The sequence below is a fragment of the Natator depressus genome, chromosome 4 (genome assembly GCF_965152275.1).
Source record: "Natator depressus isolate rNatDep1 chromosome 4, rNatDep2.hap1, whole genome shotgun sequence".
Classification (NCBI taxonomy): Eukaryota; Metazoa; Chordata; order Testudines; family Cheloniidae; genus Natator; species Natator depressus.
Genome location: NC_134237.1, coordinates 39466164 through 39487371, shown reverse-complemented (window position 1 = coordinate 39487371; position 21208 = coordinate 39466164). Strand labels below are relative to the sequence as shown.

Sequence of the window (21208 nt, the reverse complement as noted above, 5' to 3'; positions counted from 1 at the left end):
TGCACAAAATAGCTGGCAGGGGAGGGAAAGACAACCTACCTCCCTTATAGCCCAGTAGTTAGGGCACTGATGTGAGACACCCTGGTTCAACTGCCCCCTGTGCCCGATGAGAAGGAAGCTGAACTTGTGCTCCCCAACTCTGAGGTGAGTACCCTAACCACTGAACTATGGTATATTTTGGGGGGGGGGCGGGGGCTCTCTCAGCCTTTCCCGATGTAGCTGGCCCAGTGTGTATAAATTACTAAATATGCATTGAGCTAGAGAGAGAAAATCATCCTGTAGTCCAATGGTTAAGGCATTCACCTGTTAGGTGGGAAAGCCATGTTCAAATCCCTTCTTGTCAGGCAACAAGGGGAACTGAACCAGGATCTCCCATGTGAGTGCCGTAATGATTAGGCTAAAAAAGTTATAAGGGGGGCTGCCTTCTCTTACTCCTTTTATGTGGAGGAAGGCATGTTTTAAGGTGACCTACTGGATTGGCCCTTGCAAGCAAGATGCGCAGGCAACGCCTATCTTTACCTGGTTTGAGGATCCCGCTGCAGCTTTTATGTTTGTGATAGGCACTGGCCTCAGGCCAAAGCAGCAGTATGCCTGTCGCGAGGAAGAAATTTAGGCACCGAGATACTTTAGGTTTCTCTAGGGTTAGGTGGCAATTTAACAGAGAATGAGGGAGAGATCCTGTAGAAAAAAAGTTTGTGATCATGTAATTAAAGATTTTCAGATGCATGCATACATAGGGCCCAAATGAAGGCACGCGCAACCTTAATTCTGGCATTTCTTAACTTTTGAGTATGTGACTTTGTAACCTTAACATTCTAATATAGGTGGATTTTGTGTGCACGGGTATACGAGTGTGCTTCTGCCTATACAGTCATGGGCTTTTCTTTTTCCAGCATTTCTGCACCACCATACTATGCACATAAGTACTAAAAATAATGAAGAATCTTGAAAAAGGTAAGGGTTTTTAGCAAAGCATTTTCTTCAGTAGTGCTTATGGTAATGCAGACTGCAGGTCCAATTTGGAGCATCTTGACATATCACACTGACTTGGCTATCAATGCGCTGGGCCAAGTTTTTAAAGGTACGTGGGTACGTAAAGCCAGTCAGGCATCAGGTGGGAGTTTCAAAAGCCTGTCTGCATCTTTAGGCACTTAAATACCTTTAAAAATCTGGACCTGAGTAATTGTCTGTTCCTAGTTACAACAGAAAAGGTCCTTGCCTCTTTTATTTAATCTTTCATTGTCTATAGCCAATAGGCCTCGGCACACTGATAAGCCAATGTGGTTCAATGTAAGTACAGCTGAAACCGCTTTTGCCTGGTTCACTGTATCTGACAGCAAATGCTCACTGCCAGTGTATATTTTATAAAATTCTGCTGAAAGGAATAACTCAAAATTTAGTATTAATACAAATTTTAATCAATCACTCTTATACTGCTGTTGAAACAACATTCAGAAGGCCAGCTCAGGTTTACAATGGTTCTGCTAAGTATAACTAGAAATATGAAATGAAAATAAGGTATGCACACAGTTGAGGTAATTCTGAGCTCTGGCATTGAGAAAAATTTTAAATATTTTTCTGGTGAAGTTTTGGGACTTTTGTCAAACAAAAACTGATTTTATAATATTACTAGAAGTTAGAGATGGAAAAAACCTATCAGGTTACCTATTAACCCCTCCCCATACAGAAAACTGTGTAACACAAAAAATACTAAGGAATAGCACTTACTACATTTTCTATTCTGTGTAGTCCTAGCTTTAAGTATCTCAAGCAGTGAAAACACTACTTTCATTGTAAGATTACACTACTTAAATTTGTGCTGGTATCTCTCTCTAAATAAGCCTCTTAAAACCTCATGTTGGTACCATGTGCTGTGTGGCTGAGTTAGGGTTGCTGCAGCAAATCCTTGCTTTCCCTGCCTTTTGGCTTTGTGTTTGTAACTCTACTGCATTAAAGTAGGGTTCTTTCATATTCCTTGTATGTAGTTTTATTATTACATGGGGGGAAAAAAAATAACAAAAACCACACAGCACTGCTGCTGTACCTTGTTTATTTTCCACTAGAGGTCATCAAAACTGTAAAGTTTAACAGAAGGGAATTCCTGAGGAAATCTGGGTGGCTGCAATGGGTAAACAGTTTTTGCTTTTCCAGTTTTATATTATTCACTTATCAGCTATTTCATGAAGATATTCAAAATTTCTGCCTCTTCAGAAAATGTTAACTGTGGACTTTTAAGTGCTGAATTATATCTTAAATAGAGTTCTAACGAGCAAAAAAGATTATCAGTCATGGAAAGATTTCCAGAGGGGAGAGATTGAAAGACTCTGACTGTTTAGGTTAGAGAGAGACCATAATAGAGGTATGCAGATAATGATGGACATAGAGAAGGTATAGAGGGCATTCCTGTTTAGCCTCTTTCATAATACAAGGAGATATCCACAAATTAAAAGACAACACAAAACAACTGATAAAATGAAACTCTCTTTACAGGAGAGAATAATTATCTTGTAGAACTTATTACCACAAGGTATTATTGATGCCAAAAGTTTAGAATTTAGAAAAAGAATTACATGGTATATGATGACAAAAGTTATTGTAGGAATACAGAAAATTAGGAATATACTTACTCATACTTCAGGAGGTACGTTTAACACTTACTGGGAGCTGGACAGAAAGAGCAGCTAGAAACAGGTTAATCAATGGGGCATCTAGTGACAGCCACTTTGAGACAGAACATTAGAACAAAAACTGTCCCAAATCCGTCCACTGGTAATTCCTATTTAAAATCATTTGGGCATTGTTTCTTCATGTATCACCACTTAAGTAATTTTTCAAAAAAGGTCATGTGGAAACAATGCTGTGGAAAATTGAATTTTTCCAAGGGATATTGTTCATATAAATGCAATAATTTACAAGTGCTTGTAGAAGCTAGAAATCTAAATACTAAGAAGGGTGAACGAGTATGCCTGGTACTAATGAGGAAACTGATATAATAATAGACATTACAGCAACTTGAAATGATGATAATCAATGGGATACTGTAATACTAATGTACAAAATATATAGGAAAGACTGAGTAAGTTGTACTGATGGGAGTGTGGCACTAGAAGTGAAAGAAAGCATAGCCCTGGTCTACACTAGGACTTTAGGTCGAATTTAGCAGCATTAAATCGATGTAAACCTGCACCCGTCCACACGATGAAGCCCTTTATTTCGACTTAAAGGGCTCTTAAAATCGATTTCCTTACTCCACCCCTGACAAGTGGATTAGCGCTTAATTCGGCCTTGCCGGGTCGAATTTGGGGTACTGTGGACACAATTCGACGGTATTGGCCTCCGGGAGATATCCCAGAGTGCTCCATTTTGACCGCTCTGGACAGCACTCTCAACTCAGATGCACTGGCCAGGTAGACAGGAAAAGAACTGTGAACTTTTGAATCTCATTTCCTGTTTGGCCAGCGTGGCAAGCTGCAGGTGACCATGCAGAGCTCATCAGCAGAGGTGACCATGATGGAGTCTCAGAATCGCAAAAGAGCTCCAGCATGGACCGAACGGGAGGTACGGGATCTGATCGCTGTATGGGGAGAGGAATCTGTGCTATCAGAACTCCGTTCCAGTTTTCGAAATGCCAAAACCTTTGTCAAAATCTCCCAGGGCATGAAGGACAGAGGCCATAACAGGGACCCGAAGCAGTGCCGCGTGAAACTGAAGGAGTTGAGGCAAGCCTACCAGAAAACCAGAGAGGCGAACGGCCGCTCCGGGTCAGAGCCCCAAACATGCCGCTTCTATGATGAGCTGCATGCCATTTTAGGGGGTTCAGCCACCACTACCCCAGACGTGTTGTTTGACTCCTTCAATGGAGATGGAGGCAATACGGAAGCAGGTTTTGGGGACGAAGAAGATGATGATGATGACGACGAGGTTGTAGATAGCTCACAGCAAGCAAGCGGAGAAACCAGTTTTCCCGACAGCCAGGAACTGTTTCTCACCCTGGACCTGGAGCCAGTACCCCCTGAACCCACCCAAGGCTGCCTCCTGGACCCAGCAGGCGGAGAAGGGACCTCCGGTGAGTGTACCTTTTAAAATACTATACATGGTTTAAAAGCAAGCATGTGAAAGGAGTACTTTGCCCTGGCATTCGCGGCTCTCCTGGATATACTCCCAAAGCCTTTGCAAAAGGTTTCTGGGGAGGGCAGACTTATTGCGTCCTTCATGGTAGGACACTTTACCACTCCAGGCCAGTAACACGTACTCGGGAATCATTGTACAACAAAGTGTATGTTTGCTGGCGTTCAAGCAACATCCGTTCTTTATCTCTCTGTGTTATCCTCAGGAGAGTGAGATATAATCCATGGTCACCTGGTTGAAATAGGGTGCTTTTCTTCAGGGGACACTCAGAGGAGCCCATTCCTGCTGGGCTTTTTGCCTGCGGCTGAACAGAAATGTTCCCCGCTGTTAGCCACAGGGAGCGGGGAGGGTTGAGGGGGTAGCCACGCGGTGGGGGGAGGCAAAATGCGACCTTGTAACGAAAGCACATGTGCTATGTATGTAATGCTAACAGCAAGGTTTACCCTGAAAGAGTGTAGCCAGTGTTTTATAAAATGTGTCTTTTTAAATACCGCTGTCCCTTTTTTTTCCTCCACCAGCTGCATGTGTTTCAATGATCACAGGATCTTCTCCTTCCCAGAGGCTAGTGAAGATTAGAAAGAAAAAAAAACGCACTCAAGATGAAATGTTCTCCGAGCTCATGCTGTCCTCCCACACTGACAGAGCACAGACGAATGCGTGGAGGCAAATAATGTCAGACTGCAGGAAAGCACAAAATGACCAGGAGGAGAGGTGGTGGGCTGAAGAGAGGGCTGAAGCTCGAATGTGGCGGCAGCGTGATGAGAGGAGGCAGGATTCAATGCTGAGGCTGCTGGAGGACCAAACCAGTATGCTCCAGTGTATGGTTGAGCTGCAGCAAAGGCAGCTGGAGCACAGACTGCCACTACAGCCCCTGTGTAACCAACCGCCCTCCTCCCCAAGTTCCATAGCCTCCACACCCAGACGCCCAAGAACGCGGTGGGGGGGCCTCCGGCCAACCAGCCACTCCACCACAGAGGATTACCCCAAAAAAAGAAGGCTGTCATTCAATAAATTTTAAAGTTGTAAACTTTTAAAGTGCTGTGTGGCATTTTCCTTCCCTCCTCCACCACCCCTCCTGGGCTACCTTGGTAGTCATCCCCCTATTTGTGTGATGAATGAATAAAGAATGCATGAATGTGAAGCAACAATGACTTTATTGCCTCTGCAAGCGGTGATCAAAGGGAGGAGGAGAGGGTGGTTAGCTTACAGGGAAGTAGAGTGAACCAAGGGGCGGGGGGTTTCATCAAGGAGGAACAAACAGAACTTTCACACCATAGCCTGGCCAGTCATGAAACTGGTTTTCAAAGCCTCTCTGATGCGTACCGCGCCCTCCTGTGCTCTTCTAACCGCCCTGGTGTCTGGCTGCGCGTAACCAGCAGCAGCCAGGCGATTTGCCTCAACCTCCCACCCTGCCATAAACGTCTCCCCCTTACTCTCACAGATATTGTGGAGCGCACAGCAAGCAGTAATAACAGTGGGAATATTGGTTTTGCTGAGGTCTAAGCGAGTCAGTAAACTTCACCAGCGTGCCTTTAAACGTCCAAATGCACATTCTACCACCATTCTGCACTTGCTCAGCCTGTAGTTGAACAGCTCCTGACTACTGTCCAGGCTGCCTGTGTATGGCTTCATGAGCCATGGCATTAAGGGGTAGGCTGGGTCCCCAAGGATACATATAGGCATTTCAACATCACCAACAGTTATTTTCTGGTCTGGGAATAAAGTCCCTTCTTGCAGCTTTTGAAACAGACCAGAGTTCCTGAAGATGCGAGCGTCATGTACCTTTCCCGGCCATCCCACGTTGATGTTGGTGAAACGTCCCTTGTGATCCACCAGAGCTTGCAGCACTATTGAAAAGTACCCCTTGCGGTTTATGTACTCGCCGGCTTGGTGCTCCGGTGCCAAGATAGGGATATGGGTTCCGTCTATGGCCCCACCACAGTTAGGGAATCCCATTGCAGCAAAGCCATCCACTATGACCTGCACATTTCCCAGGGTCACTACCCTTGATATCAGCAGATCTTTGATTGCGTGGGCTACTTGCATCACAGCAGCCCCCACAGTAGATTTGCCTACTCCAAATTGATTCCCAACTGACCGGTAGCTGTCTGGCGTTGCAAGCTTCCACAGGGCTATCGCCACTCGCTTCTCAACTGTGAGGGCTGCTCTCATCTTGGTATTCATGCACTTCAGGGCAGGGGAAAGCAAGTCACAAAGTTCCATGAAAGTGCCCTTATGCATGCGAATGTTTCGCAGCCACTGGGAATCGTCCCAGACCTGCAACACTATGCGGTCCCACCAGTCTGTGCTTGTTTCCCGAGCCCAGAATCGGCATTCCACAGCATGAACCTGCCCCATTAGCACCATGATGCATGCATTGGCAGGGCCCATGCTTTCAGAGAAATCTGTGTCCATGTCCTGATCACTCACGTGACCGCGCTGACGTCGCCTCCTCGCCCGGTAGCGCTTTGCCAGGTTCTGGTGCTGCATATACTGCTGGATAATGCATGTGGTGTTTAATGTGCTCCTAATTGCCAAAGTGAGCTGAGCGGACTCCATGCTTGCCTTGGTATGGCGTCCGCACAGAAAAAAGGCGCGGAATGATTGTCTGCCGTTGCTCTGACGGAGGGAGGGGCGACTGACGACACGGCTTAAAGGGTTGGCTTCAGGGGGCTAAAATCCACAAAGGGGGTGGCTTTACATCAAGGAGTAGTTCAGGCAGGACTTCACGGAGGGTTCCAATAAGAAATGGTGCACCTAAGTTATTGTTCTTATTGGAACAAGGAGGTTAGCCTGGCCTCTGATTGATACATGGCTAGATCTACCTCGCTGCACCTTCTCTGTGAGTGACTGCAGTGTGACCTAGAGGAATGAGTCCCCTAGACAGGGGAGGAGGCAAATGAGTACAAAACAAATCTGGTCTATTTCTTGTTTTGATCCACTCCATCTATCTTTTACATCTTTGGCTGGCAGCAGACGGTGCAGAAGGACTGCAAGCCATCCACATCTCATGGCTGCTCGGCAGAAGATGGTACAGTACGACTGCTAGCCATCCTCATCTCTTGCCTGCCCGGCAGAAGATGGTACAATACGATTGCTAGCCATCGTCATCTCTTGCCTGCCCAGCAGAAGATGGTACAATGCGACTGCTAGCAATCCGTATTGCCTGCCTGCTCACCATTAGACAGTTCAATACGACTGACTGCAGGACTAAAGAGAATGACCTGGTCAAGTCACCAAAAATTTAGTCCCTGCGCCCATGTCTGCCCAGGCGCTCCCAGCCGACGTGGCCAGGAGCACCTCGGACATGACGAGGACGGCTATCAGTCATACTGCACCGTCTGCTGCCAGAAGGCAATGGGTTGCTGCTACTGTGTAGCAATGCCGTACCGCGTCTGCTAGCACCCAGGAGACATACGGTGACGGTTACCTGAGTGGGCTCCATGCTTGCGGTGGTATGGCGTCCGCACAGGTAACTCAGGAAAAAAGGCGCGAAACGATTGTCTGCCCTTGCTTTCACGGAGGGAGGAAGGGAGGGAGGGAAGGGGGGACTGACGATATGTACCCAGAACCACCCGCGACAATGTTTCAGCCCCATCAGGCATTGGGATCTCAACCCAGAATTCCAATGGGCAGCGGAGACTGCGGGAACTGTGGGATAGCTACCCACAGTGCAACGCTCCGGAAGTCGACTCTAGCCTCGGTACTGTGGAAGCACTCCGCCGAGTTAATGCACTTAATGCACTTCTGTGGGGACACACACACTCGAATATATAAAACCGATTTCTAAAAAACCGACTTCTATAAATTCGACCTTATTCCGTAGTGTAGACATACCCACAGAGTCAGAGTAAAAATCTTAAGGGAATCAAACTGTAGCACAGAATCTCTATGGAAAGAAATTCCATGTTTAAATAATAAGAGTAACAGTAGGAGTATACTATCGACTACCTGATCAGGATGGTGATGGCGACTGTGGAATATTCAGGAAGATTACAGAGCCTACAAAACTAAAAAGAAAAGGAGTACTTGTGGCACCTTAGAGACTAACCAGTTTATTTGAGCATGAGCTTTCGTGAGCTACAGCTCACTTCATCGGATGCATAGCATATCGTGGAAACTGTTTCCACGATATGCTATGCATCCAATGAAGTGAGCTGTAGCTCACGAAAGCTCATGCTCAAATAAACTGGTTAGTCTCTAAGGTGCCACAAGTACTCTTTTTCTTTTTTCTTTTTACGAATACAGACTAACACGGCTGTTACTCTGAAACCTACAAAACTAGAAAACCAGCATGGGATACACAGATAGAACTTCAACACCATTAATGACAGCTTCTTGGAACAGGTAGTCCTGGAATTCACAAAAGGAGGGGCAATTCTTGATTTAGTCTTAAATGGTTCACAGAATCTGGTCCAAGAGATGATAGGGTTGCCAACTTTGTAGTATTTAAAAATTGGACACTCCAGCAGGGGTGCCAGAACCTCCTCACCCAACCTCTTCCCCTGACGCCCTGTCCCCGGCATTTGCTCCTCCCCCTTCCCTCTCCCCCCCCCCGCCATTATGTCTCTCGCTGCTTCTTCCTGCAACCCCTCTTTCAGCCCAGGTCATGACTCGCCTGCACAGTCAGGATACAGGTAGGAGACGCTAGCTGAGTGGGGGCTGGTGCAGCTGAGGACCAGACACCTCCCTGCCTCCAGTAACCAAACTTTGGGTGTCCAGTCAGTACTACTGACTGGACAGTCAGGTCCCCTTTTCAACAGAACTTTCTGGTCAAGAACTGGACACCTGGCTATCCTAGATGATTATAGCTCAGTAATAGCAACCATAAGTAAATTTAATCCTTGGGCAGGAGGGGTGGAGAGAATATTAAAGAAACCCACCATAGTAGCATTTAACATCAACAATGGGAACTACACAAAAATGAGGCGGCCAGTTAAATAGAAATTAAAAGGAAAAGTCACAAGAGTGAAATGCCTGCAAGCTGCATGGAAACTACTTGAAAACACCATAATAGCACTTCAAAATAAACATATACACAAAATAAATAATAATAATAAAAAATAATAAAAACAAAACAGTAAGAGGACCAAAAAAATGACACCATGGCTAAAGAGTAAAAGGGGGAAAAGATATCCTTTGAAAATCAGAAGCCAAATCCTACTGAGGAAAAGACACAGGAGCATAAATAATGGCAAATCAAGGCAAAAATATAATTAGGCATGCCAAAAAAAGAATTTGAAGAACAATTAGCAAGAAACACAAAAGCTAACAGCAAAAAAAAAAGTTAAGTACATCAGAAGCAGGAAGTCTGACAAACGACCACTGGAGCTCGAGGTGCTAAAGCAGTGGTGGGCAAACTTTTTGGCCCGAGGGCCACATCAAGAAATAGAAATTGTATGGTGGGCCATGAATGCTCACAAAATTGGGGTTGGGGTGAGGGAGGGGGCGTGAGCTCTGGCTGGGGGTTTGGACTCTGGACTGGGGATGAGGAGTTTGGGGTGTAGGAGGGTGCTCTGGGCTGGGACTCAGGGGTTCAGAGGGCGGGAGGGGGATCAGGGCTGGGGCAGGGGGTGTGGGAAGTGGTCCAGGTTCCAGCTGGGGGCGCAGGCTCTGGGGTGGGGCTGGGGATGAGAGTTTTGGGTTTCAGGAGGGTGCTCCGGGCTGAGATTGAGGGGTTGGAGAGTGGGAGGGGGCCAGGGAGTTGAGGAAGGGAGTTGGGGCATGGGGAGGGGCTCAGGCTCTCAGCGGCGCTTACCTCAAGCGGCTCCCAGAATCAGTGGCATGTTCCTTCTCCGGCTCTTAAGGTTGGAGTGGCCCCCGACCCTGCTAGTGCCAGAGTGGCGCCATGTGGCTGCTTCCGGGAGCCCCGGGGTGCAGCCCCCGACCCGGCGCCCTGGCTGGAGCGGGGCTGAGCCGTATGGTGCAGCCCCCAACCCGGTGCCCCAGTGGGAGCTCGCAGACTGGCTTAAAATGGCCTGCAGACCGTAATTTGCCTACCCTTATGCTAAAGGATCACTCAAGGAAGAAAATATCATTGTGGAGAAGCTAAATGAATACTTTGCATCAGTCTCCCTCACATCCTCTGCAGTGAAGATTGATATACCTGAAACATCCTTTTTGGGTGACAAATCTGAGGAACTGTCGTAGATTGAGGTGTCAATATCAGAGGTTTTGGAACAAATTGATAAGACAGTAATAAGTCACTGGAACCAGATGGTATTCACCCAAGAGTTCTGAAGGAACTCAAAAGTGAAACTGAAGAACTATCATCTGTGGCATGTAACCTACTGCTTAAATCACCCTCTGTACCAGAGGAGTGGAAAATAGCTAAAGTGACACCCATTTTTAAAAAAGGCTCCAGAAGCAATCCTGACAATTACAGGCTAGTAAGCCTAACTTCAGTACCAGGCAAACTGGTTGAAACTAATTATCAGACACATGGATGAACATGATACATCAGGGAAGAGTTGACAGCTTTTGTAAAGGGAAATTGTGCCTTGCCAGTTTATTAGAATTCTTTTAGGGTGTCAACAAGAATGTGGACATGTGTGATCCAGATGACAGTGTACTCAGACTTTCAGAAAGCCTTTGACAAGGCCCCACACCAAAGTCAGCAGTCATGGGATAAGAAGGAAGGTCCTTTCATGGAGTAATCTCATCTGATTAAAAGATAGGAAACAAAGGGGAGGAATAAATAAATAGTTTTCATAATGGAGAGAGGTAAATAGCAGGGTCCCCTAAGTATCTGTACTGGACTAGTGCTGTTCAACATATTCATAAATGTTCTGGGAAAGGGGGTGAACAGTGAGGTGACCACATTTGCAGACAATACGAAATTACTCTAGTTAAGATAAAAGTTGATGGCAAAGATTTACAAAGGGCTCTCACAAAACTGGGTGAGTGGGCAACAAAATGGCTGATGGAATTCTATGTTGATAAGTGCAAAGTAAAGCACACTGGAAAACATAAAAACTATGCATGTTAAATGATGCATATAAAATAAATTAGCTGTTACTATTCAAGAAAGATCCTGGAGTCATTGCGGATAGTTCTCTGAAAACATCTGCTCAGTTGCAGCAGCAGTCACAACAGCTAACAGAACATTAGAAACCATTATGAAAGGGATAGAGAAGACAAAAAATATAAGGCCACTATATATAAAGCCATAGTACATCCACACCTTGAATACTGTGTGCATTTCTGGTCACCCCATCTCAAAAAAATGTATTTGAATTGGGAAAAGTATAGAGAAGGGCAACAAAATGATTAGGGGTATGGAACAACTTCCATATGAGGTGAGATTAAAAAGACTGGGACTATTCATATTAGAGATAACTATTGGGGGATATGATAAGAGACCTATAAAATCATGAATGGTGTGGAGAAAGTAAATAAGGCAGTGTTATTTACCTCTTCACATAACACAAGAACCAGGGCTCACCCAATGAAATTAATAGGCAGCAGGTTTAAAACAAACAAGGAAGTACTTCTTCATACAACACACAACCAACCTGTGGAACTCATTGCCAGGGGATATTGTGATGCCTAAAAATATAGCTGGGTTTAAAAAAGAATTAGATAAATTCATGGAGGATGGGCCCATCGATGGTTATTAGCCAAGATGGTCAGGGATGCGACCTCGAGCTCTGGATGTCCCTAAACCTTTGACTGCTAGACACTGGGAGTGGATGACAGGGGATGGATCACTTGATAATTGCCATGCTCCACTCATTCCCTCTGAAGCATCTTGTGCTGGCACTGTTGGAAGACAGGATATTGGGCTAGATGGGCCACTGGTCTGACCAAGTATGGACAACATCCTTTTCATCCATGTTGGTTCTGGAAGCTGCTGGTCATGCTTGAGGAGTGTATCTCCTGTGCCCTGTAACAGCAGGAAGATTCAAATCTGGACCCCACAGTTTGTAGGCAAAGAAGCTCTATCACTTGAGACAAAAAATAAGGGCCCAACCCCACACACATGCACACCCAAACTCAATTTGCTCAGCTTGTCTCAGCTGACAATTGCTCTTTGCATTCTTTAGATGCTGCGGCAGTTCTTTTTCACGATGGTTCTCTTTCTCCTTCACATAAAGTGACAAGTCACTACGAATCCGGTCATGTTTAAATATATACACGTAAATGAGAACATTTTTCTACTAGGAAATTAGCCAGATTGAGAATTTATGCTCAAGATGTTTTATTTTAGCCTGATACTTTGTTATGGGTCTTCCAACTACTGCCAGCCTGGTTTGGAAGTTAGTAGATATTCACCAGCTGGATGTCTCACTCTGTCTACTGATATCTAATTAATTTGTTTACAGAATGAGACCACTTCAATAGTTACCACTAAAACAATTCTGACTTGGGGAACCTCTTTCTCTTTTATAAGGCTTTGGCATACCTGTTTGCATGAAGTTTAGGTTTTGAATTCATCAGTACATTTATGCTGTGATTGGATCTGACTTTGTGTATACACTGCATCCTAAGGAACATATGATGTTAATCTGCAGTGACCCACTGGTTGAATCAGAGTCCCATTGATTGACCTGTGGCTGAGAATATGGAGGATCAAACTGTATTGAAATAGAGTAAAATCTGAATGCTGGGTTAGATATTTTGTTAATTACATATGATCTAAAAAATCAGATTATCGCTTGCTGTCTCCGTTGGCGTTCTCTATGTGTGTGGTATAAGTATTCACTGCTCTAGACTAAGAATTTTACTGAAACCCTTATAGTCCAAGGAGAATCCCGATCACCTTTAAGAGGTTATCTGCATTTGTTCACAATACCCATGGTTTAGGAAGATCCACTTCTGCTTGATATTTGTCAAACACCCTGCTTTCATGATTTAAAAATAAAGTAGCTTCAATACTTGCCCTAGGGAATCCCAAAACAGAGGTTCTTAGGCTCAGCTCCCTGCTTTCCATCACTGCTCTTTCCATACTCAGATGCAAAAACCATTGCCCTGTCTCACTCTTTAATACATTACTGCTTTCGACCCAAGGGTGGGAGCCAAAAAGCCTGAGACTAAGGGCATGTCTACACTAGAAAGCTGCAATGCTTTAACTGATATAATTTTAAACCAATGTAGATAAATCAGTGCAAAAAGGCTGTATGAACACTTATTTTGATTTAAACCAGGTTTATTTTGTTTTATCCTAAACTGATAGACCACTCAATATGAAAGAACATCCACCCAGGGATTTGCATCAGTTTGAAAACTAATTTAAGTTAAACCTGTGCAAATTCTCCATGTGGACATGTTTAAAGCAGTTAACATTATAGCTTACTAATTTAACACATCCATGAGGTTTCTGATGGAACTATTCAACAGAAAATGAAGTTACAAGTGGCTAAGGCCTATGTCATGTGTGGAAGAAGAAATAAGACAGAAAGAAGTTTGTCTTTAAAAAAAAAAGGAGTTACATGCTATATGACAGTAATAGAAAAATTCAAGCGCTTTACAGGTCACCTTTAAGACTTCAAGTAGATGAAATTTGTATTACAGAAGTAAAGCATACCGTAAAAAAGGTAAAAAATTTCTTCACTTGTTCTTACGCATCCATAGCAATACTCCAGTGCTTTTATCCATAGATCTCAGATATAATTGCTCTCATTTTACAGATTGGGAAACTGAAGCACGGAGAGGAACCAATTTACCCAAGACCACAAAGTCAGTCAGAGATGGGAGAAAACACAATTCTCCTTATTCTGAGCCTAGTGTACGCTAACCCATGCTGTTCCCTAAGATCTTGCAAGACTTAAGTCAAACCCAAGAGTTGAGTGACACTTACTGTCCAATACAAATCTTCAATTAGATCTGCACAAGAATCGTTTTCTATTAGATGGAGAAAAAATGAACACATTCACTTTGAGAGGAATTGAAAACAGATGTACTACCAATATCACTTTGTTTTCAGCCTATGACAAATCTATCTATGCCCTAACATTTGTTCCCCAAGTTATGTGAAAAAGTAATTTTTACTGAAGTGCAGTGGTTTCTTCCCTCCTCTTCTCACACACTCTAAGAGCACCATTCGCTCCCCTTCCAAATGGGTCAGATTGGCAATTGCAGCACCACAGCACCAAGCCATGCTCAGAAGCACTTACTTTGCAAATGACTGCAAATCAGCGTAGGTACTCCTCTCCAATGAGCGCAATCCCACTTAGTTTCATACTGCAATCAGAGCACTGCTTTCCAATTTCTTCTGCCACTACTAGTTAGGTTTAGGGATAGTCAATTCTCATGTTTAGTACAGACAGCAGCTCGGTTTTACCAAAGAAAACTACCCTCCTGAATTCCTCTCTCCTACTTGATTTATTACACATACCCTAACCTCAATCTACAGCAGAGTTTGATAACAATTTATTTGAAAGTCACTGAGTAAGAAAGGACTTCTTTACAGCTTTAATCAATGAGGTAAAGGTCAAATAAGTTTTCCTTTAAGGGAAATGGGGAGTCCCTGAAAAGGCTGATTTAGGAGAATCTAAAAGGCATCCTGTGATCAAGCAGCAGAGGATCACCACTTTTGCAGTGGGCTAAACATAGTCTGGATATTTCAGAAATTCTAGAACATCTATTAGTTTGTTTACTGCTAGCAGCTTGCCCAGCAACAGTGACTAAGGGATGTATTTAAAATACACTCCTTAGCCTTACCTGTGCATCAGGAAGGATAAACATCTTACCAGGCAACTGTGATACTAAGAGAAATTTGTAGCTGGAGGAAAGTGCAGCATCACTAGAGACTAACTGATTCTGTTTGGGAGGGCTGAATCAAGATCCCCAGGCACAGTCAGCTACAATGAAGGATTAAATAATGGTGGGGGAACCCCCATCTTCCAAACCCCTTGTTTGCAGGTACAAGTTCGTTCCAAGGACAGATCCTTCAAAAGGAAGATGGTGTAAAACCAACAATAGTAAAAATTTGGTTTAGTATGTCTGTTTCATCAGATGTACAGGGAAGCTCTGCTCCCTGGAAGTTCAAGTCACTTCTTGCTCACATTTGATAGCAATGTGACTTCTTCCCAGAGAAGGAACAGTACTAAATCCATCTCCTTCATGGCAGAAGTAGTTAGTAGACAGGAGATGTAATGTCACATTGCTCAGTTCCAACAGTCTGCAAGAACAAACATACAGCATGGAGCAGGAGACAAAAACCTAAAATCCTCATATGGACCCTAGAGGACAAGGAGGAAAAGAGATATATCAGCTTTGTTAAGAACATGACAAGTACAAAAAGTGTCTGGCTTCTAAGGAAGAGTTCAGTGAGACTGCTGATGTCTAAAAGAAAATACAGTGGCAAATCTAAGAAATATCAATCCAGTGCTGTCTTATTTATAGGATACCCAAAGAGGAATCTCCTTCCTTAGGGGTGGAATTGGTGAAATCTCCTTCCTTAGAGATTTTTAAGGTCAGGCTTGACAAAGCCCTGGCTAGGATGATTTAAGTTGGGGATTGGTCCAGCTTTGAACAGGGGGTTGGACTAGATGACCTCCCGAGGTCCCTTCTAACCCTGATATTCTATGAAGAGTTGTAAGTGTTTTGCTTGCAATCTAAATATCTCCACACTGACAAGCTGCTAGCTTTTCACTCCAAGATCTCCAATTTCCCACTGCTCTGATAGTCATTTCTGTACAATCAACAGTCAAGTATGAAGCCAGTACAGGATATTTTTAAGAAATAGATGGTATGAATAATTTGCAGAACCCACAGCAATCAACAGCATGGTACATGAAGGAAATAACCACTCCTCACCTGACTAGTTCAGCTGACGTATGAGCTTGTTGATTCCTTCGCCTCGGTACCCAGGTTCACCTATCTCCTTGAGGAAACCCACTTTGTTACGTGCAGCATGGCGAGCAACAGAGAGATGAAATGGCCATAAGAAGTTAGTGATTTCTGTGAAATGCTGCCCAGCTGAATAAATTTCATGAATAAGATCTTCCAGGCAAATTACATTAAACTTTCCTGGGGAAGGAAGGGCATAAATAAATAAATAAAATAAATAAGGAGATGCACAACTATAAAATCCTTCTGCACCTCACCAGACAACCCTCACATTTCCATCTTCTCTCTATGAGTCGCAGTCTCCCCATATATCACAAACCATTTAAATTACAGATCCCATGTAAGTTCCCTGTAAGCTGCACAGCAACCTATTTAGCACCGCGCAGGAGCTCAATGAACCTGCCATGGCTGGGGAGCAGCTGGGGGAGGGGCACCCCTCCCCGGGCCCCCAACCACCGCAGCTGGGGCGGCCCGGACCTGCTGGGGCCGAGGAAGGGGCACCTATCTTGCAGCCCCAGAGCTGCTGCGGGGAGAGAGTGCTGAGGGGAGTCTCCTCACACCTAACCCTCTTCCCCAGCCCTGAGCCCCCCTCCCACACTCTGAACCCCTTGGCCCCACCCCACCACATGAATTTTGTTATGTACACCAATATGAAGGTCATGTGTCACACATCACCTCCATATTGGTGCACATAACAAAATTCATTCTGCACATGGGTGGGAAAAATTAGAGGGAACACTGGTCCCCCCTTCCCTCAGTTCACTGCCTTAAGGTCTTCTTCCTCACCTAGATGCTCCTCTATCAGAGTGTTGTCTGTCAAAGGGACCCTCTTCTTGTTGATCTTTGCTTGACCTCGTTTCAGGATGAGCTCTCGTATAGATTTCAGATTGGGATGTCTGTACAAAATCAAAAACCTGGTTGTTACTGCGGGAGGTATTAACAGTGCAGCACAGAGTTAACCAAGGGGATCTCCTACCTCACTGTCATGTCACAGAATAAAGAGTGCTAATATTTGAAGCACATTTTTAGATATCAAGAACACCAAGTTGTGAACTGAACTGAACGAGCTAACTAACCAAGAGGAAAATAACTACATAAAAAAGCCACAATGAATATTTAGTTTACCACTGTATTATAAAAATCAGAGGAGTACTCACCCCCATGCTACATAGGGCTCCACAGTGCGCAGCATCTTCAGTGAGGCTGGAGTCAGTTTAATGAACGTGCCACTGAAAATCTTCCTCAACCGCAGCATCTGTATCCCTCTCCGCACCCTTAGACTCACTCCTTTAATCCTGAATTACAGACACCACAGTGGTAAGTGTACTTCTCCCACCCAGGCATCACCCCATGATAACTTGTAGGATGCTACATCTTGATAACCCCCGCCTTTTCCTTTTCACTGCAGCAAGTGTAGACCAGGAAATGAGCCTGGGCAAGTACAGAGGAAACCAGCAAAAGGATGGAGATGGTATAAAAGAAGAAGTTCCTTACTCTGCAATCCGCACAACAAAGGCCAGCTTGTGTCCCTGAGGTAGCACCATTTGGCCAGGCTTCTGTTCCATGCGCTTCAGCCGGACCTCATCTCTGTGTTTGCGCCGTGAATCTCGAACAAACGTCTCAATACGTTTGAATTGTATCTGCTTCCCCTTCTGCTGCTAAATACAGAAAGATGAGAGATGATCATCTCTCTCAGAAGGTGTATATGAAAGGTACATGTGGTCAGAGGAAGAAAATGAGATTTAGGGCCTGATGTCAAAAAATTCTGAAGCGCATGAGGCCAAACTCAAGAAACAATCTTGCGGTGCTGTGTGGCACAGTACAGACCTCAGTCATTAGCTTCAACTCACGAGGTGCTAGCTCATGAACCTGAACCTTTTACCTGAGCAAATTAGGAAAACGTATGTGGAGAAGTGCAGAACATATACCCGAACAGAGTGAGAAACTAAATGGAGCCCTCCCTGTGCAGCCCAAAACAGGGCTCCACAGCTAAATATACTGCAAGACAAAGCCATAGGTCAGCAGTAATCTAGATACCCCAATTTAAGCCACATATGAGTGCAATGACTAAATCTAGGCAAAATGTTTCAGCCAAAAACTTTTTTCCACTGAAAAATGTATATTTGGATTGACCAAAACATTTCACAAATTTGTGCTGATTTTGGCAAGTTATTTCAGTCAAAAGAAAAAACAGACACATACTGGAAATGTCCAAAATGCTTGGTTTTGATTTTGGGGGATAGACTACACACCAAAAATGGAGATGGAAGATGTGGTGGTCCCCGATGACCTTGAGCCCTGTGGTCAGGACACTCATATGAAGTGTGGCAGACCTAGGTTCAAATCCCTGCAATGGAGCATGCCCCCCTCACAAGTGAGTGCTCTAATCCAGTGGTTTTCAAACTGCGGGTCGTGACCCAGTACTGGGTCGCAGAATGGAAGGCACTGAATCACAGCGGCTCTACAGTCAGCACCGCCAACGGGGCCGTTAAAAGTCCCACTAGTGGCGCTGACCGGCTAAGGCAGGCTAGTTCCTACCTGTTCTGACACGGTGCTGCACCCCAGAAGCAGCCAGAGCAGAGCGCAGTCCACGGTGCCAAGACAGGCAGGAAACCTGCCTTAATACCCCTGCTGCATTGCTGACCAGGAGCCACCCAAGGTAAGCCCACGCCCCAACCCTCTGCCCCAGCCCTGAGCTCCTTTGGGTTGCGGGCATCAACAATTTTCTCCAACTGGGTCACAAGAAAAAAAGTTTGAAAACCACTGCTATAATCAAACATTCTCTGTCCCAATGAATAATTATTTCATACAAAGTAACAACAACTTCAACAGGAGAGACTGAGGGCTTGGCTACATTTACATTTTATAGCGCTCTAACTTGCTGGCTCAGGTGTGTGAAAAATCACCCCCCTGAGTGCAGCAAGTCAGAGCGCTTTAAAGCGCTAGTCTAAACAGGCTCCAAGCGCTGGGAGCCACGCTCCCAGTGCTCTGAGCTAATCCCCTTGTGGAGGTAGATCTCCCAATGCTCACGCACGACCACACTCACGCTTCAAAGCACTGCCACAGGAGCGCTCCCGAGACAGCGCTTTGAAGTTTCCAGTGTAGCCATGCCCTGAGATAGCCACTCTAGAAAACCCACTAGCTGAAGATTATGCCACTCACCTCGAAGGTGAGAGATCTGAATCAGGCAGATTGAGGTACTGATCCTGGATTTCCCACATCCTGGGCAAGTGCTCTAACTACTGGACATGCGGATGGTGAAGAGAAAGACAGCATCGCTTCCTCCTCTATTTTTTCTTGAAAAATGATTGCTTGGGCATGAAACTCCACGAGAGGGGTCATGATTGTGAATCCTGACCAGAGATAGGCTCTTAAATCTGGGTCAAAGGGAGGTGCCTAAGTCCCTTTGAGGGGTGGGGCTTCTGTGCAACCTGTGAGCTCTCTACAGACTACAACTAACTAGTTCATAAACCACAATGTGGAACCAAACATATTTGCTGCAACACTTCTTTATCCAGTGTAGACAGGTTTGGGTTGGCAAGTCAGCTTGTTACTACAATTAGGTAAACTACAAATAAAATCCCCAGGCCATGGATACATATAGCAATTACAACAGCCATCCCCAACTGCCTTACAGCAATCCCATAGCCTGTGCGTTAGAAACGGTGCCTCTTCCCACATCTAACACCCCCCCCACACACACACACTCTCTCTACTGAACTACACAAATGCACAGAGCCCTTTCCCTAGGCAAGATCCCACAAAAGCCTCGCCTGGGGGCCCGCCTGCAGAATGTGCTTTCGCAGCCTCCGCCTTAGGGACAAGCTGCCGAGACACGAGAAAAGGAGTCGCTGCTCTCGCCGGCCTGTCGCGGGGAGAGCGCAGGGTGCCCGCAGCCGCAGGGCCCGTACCTTCCTCTTGTCCAACAGCGCCTGCTTTGCCTGGGTGGCCTTGAGGGCCTGATACGCCTTCCTCTTCTTCAGCAAGTTCTCCGGCACCAGGGGGATCTTCCTTTTGGGTCTAACGCAAGAGGACACGGCAAGCGAGACTCGTCACGCATCAGCGGCGGCCCGGGCAGGAGAGTCCGGCTCGGCGCTTCTTCCCAGCCCCCCGCTGCGGCGGGCCTGGCCAGGGAGCTCGGCCCGCGCTCAGCGCCGGGCAGATCCGGGACCGCCTGCCCCGCTCCCGCCCGCGGGAACCCACCACGCCGCGCGCACGTGCGTCCCCTCCCGCCGCCCCAACGGCGAACAGACCCCCTACCCCCACCGGCCGCTTCTCGGTAGCGCCCCGGGGCCCCCCGATCCCAGGGGCCCCCTCCCCGCAGATGGAAACGGATCCTCCCCGCCAGCCCCAGCTCACAAATTAACCACTCACTCCGGCTCCGCCATATTTCCTTCTCCGCCTGAGTCTGGAGTCATGCCACCAGTGCGCATGCGGCTACTTTGCCAACGAGCCCCCACGCCCCACACGCAGAGGAGCCGCCATCACTGCGCATGCGTCCGGGTACCACCGCCAGCAGCCTCTCTATCCCTAGACGCTGTCTCTATGGTTGGGCTGGGACTTCCACCTCTGTGCTTGTGGACTTGGGAGCGGAGTGGTGACGAAGAGGGGAGAGGGCGCGTTCCACCATCCGCCTCGTGCTGGGGCTCCGCGTGCAGCTGGGGCGGCGCTGGGCCCCGGCTGAGGCTGCACTGGGGGCCTGGCAGCGCAGGAGGGTTGCTGGGTCAGAGCCGCTGTCAACACCGTAGGGCGGGCCCGGGGGGTGTCTGTCTGTCTGCCTGCGCTGCGGTAGCACCAGCCCCACGCCTGGGTTCCCCAAATCACCAGATTAGCTTAAAAAATCGAGATGGGGGGTGGCGGCGGCGGCTCTCTAGCTGCCTTCTGTTATTTAACCTGGTGGGCTTATATCCTCCGCCTTTTCTCTGCACTCGCTAGAATGGGTAACACACTGTTTTTTGTAACATGAACACTAAAATGCTCGTGTACTCACATGACTCCCGCAGCCGGGGCTTCAAAAACAACACCAGCTAGCATGGGGGTTGGGATAAAAAAAAATGGTGAGAGTAGGTAATCTCCTGTTGGGGGAGAAAGTGCAGCCTGAGGAGGCTAAAATACTGCTCTTAACATGCCTGGAAACCTAGAGGACCAGTCATTCCAGGCATCAACCCATGCTTCAGCTGCTACTCTTTCCCTCCTGCTCAGGATGGATACAAGTGGTCAGGAGGAAAAAGTTCTGTGAGATTTGCAAGGCAATTGTAATAGTGCAAGCAATTCAAAAGGATGTCAG

General features: G+C 46.1%; 2 protein-coding genes across 5 annotated transcripts in view; one reads left to right on the top strand and one right to left on the bottom strand.

Annotated features, from left to right (window-relative positions):
* The window catches only part of RPL7L1 (ribosomal protein L7 like 1), a 38146-nt gene extending 17629 nt beyond the window's left edge, over nucleotides 1-20517 (bottom strand). The window contains exons 1-7 of one of the 4 annotated variants that reach the window (XM_074950809.1): nucleotides 20296-20517; nucleotides 19833-19941; nucleotides 17416-17576; nucleotides 17079-17216; nucleotides 16708-16817; nucleotides 15889-16101; nucleotides 12187-15311 (exon numbers count right to left, since the gene is read on the bottom strand). In XM_074950809.1, the coding sequence (XP_074806910.1) occupies nucleotides 15893-16101; nucleotides 16708-16817; nucleotides 17079-17216; nucleotides 17416-17576; nucleotides 19833-19941; nucleotides 20296-20354 (786 nt within the window). In that variant the 5' untranslated portion in view covers nucleotides 20355-20517 and the 3' untranslated portion in view covers nucleotides 12187-15311; nucleotides 15889-15892. Of the gene's footprint in view, nucleotides 1-12186; nucleotides 15312-15888; nucleotides 16102-16707; nucleotides 16818-17078; nucleotides 17217-17415; nucleotides 17580-19832; nucleotides 19942-20295 lie in introns of those variants that run through there. The other 3 variants (XM_074950810.1, XM_074950806.1, XM_074950808.1) reach the window with 3 other exon arrangements.
* LOC141986280 (uncharacterized) lies at nucleotides 3508-5146 on the top strand. The gene is made up of 2 exons (XM_074950636.1): nucleotides 3508-4066; nucleotides 4647-5146. Exons 1-2 carry the CDS (start codon nucleotides 3508-3510, stop codon nucleotides 5144-5146), a joined length of 1059 nt encoding a protein of 352 aa, XP_074806737.1.
* Nucleotides 20518-21208: the final 691 nt, after the last annotated feature.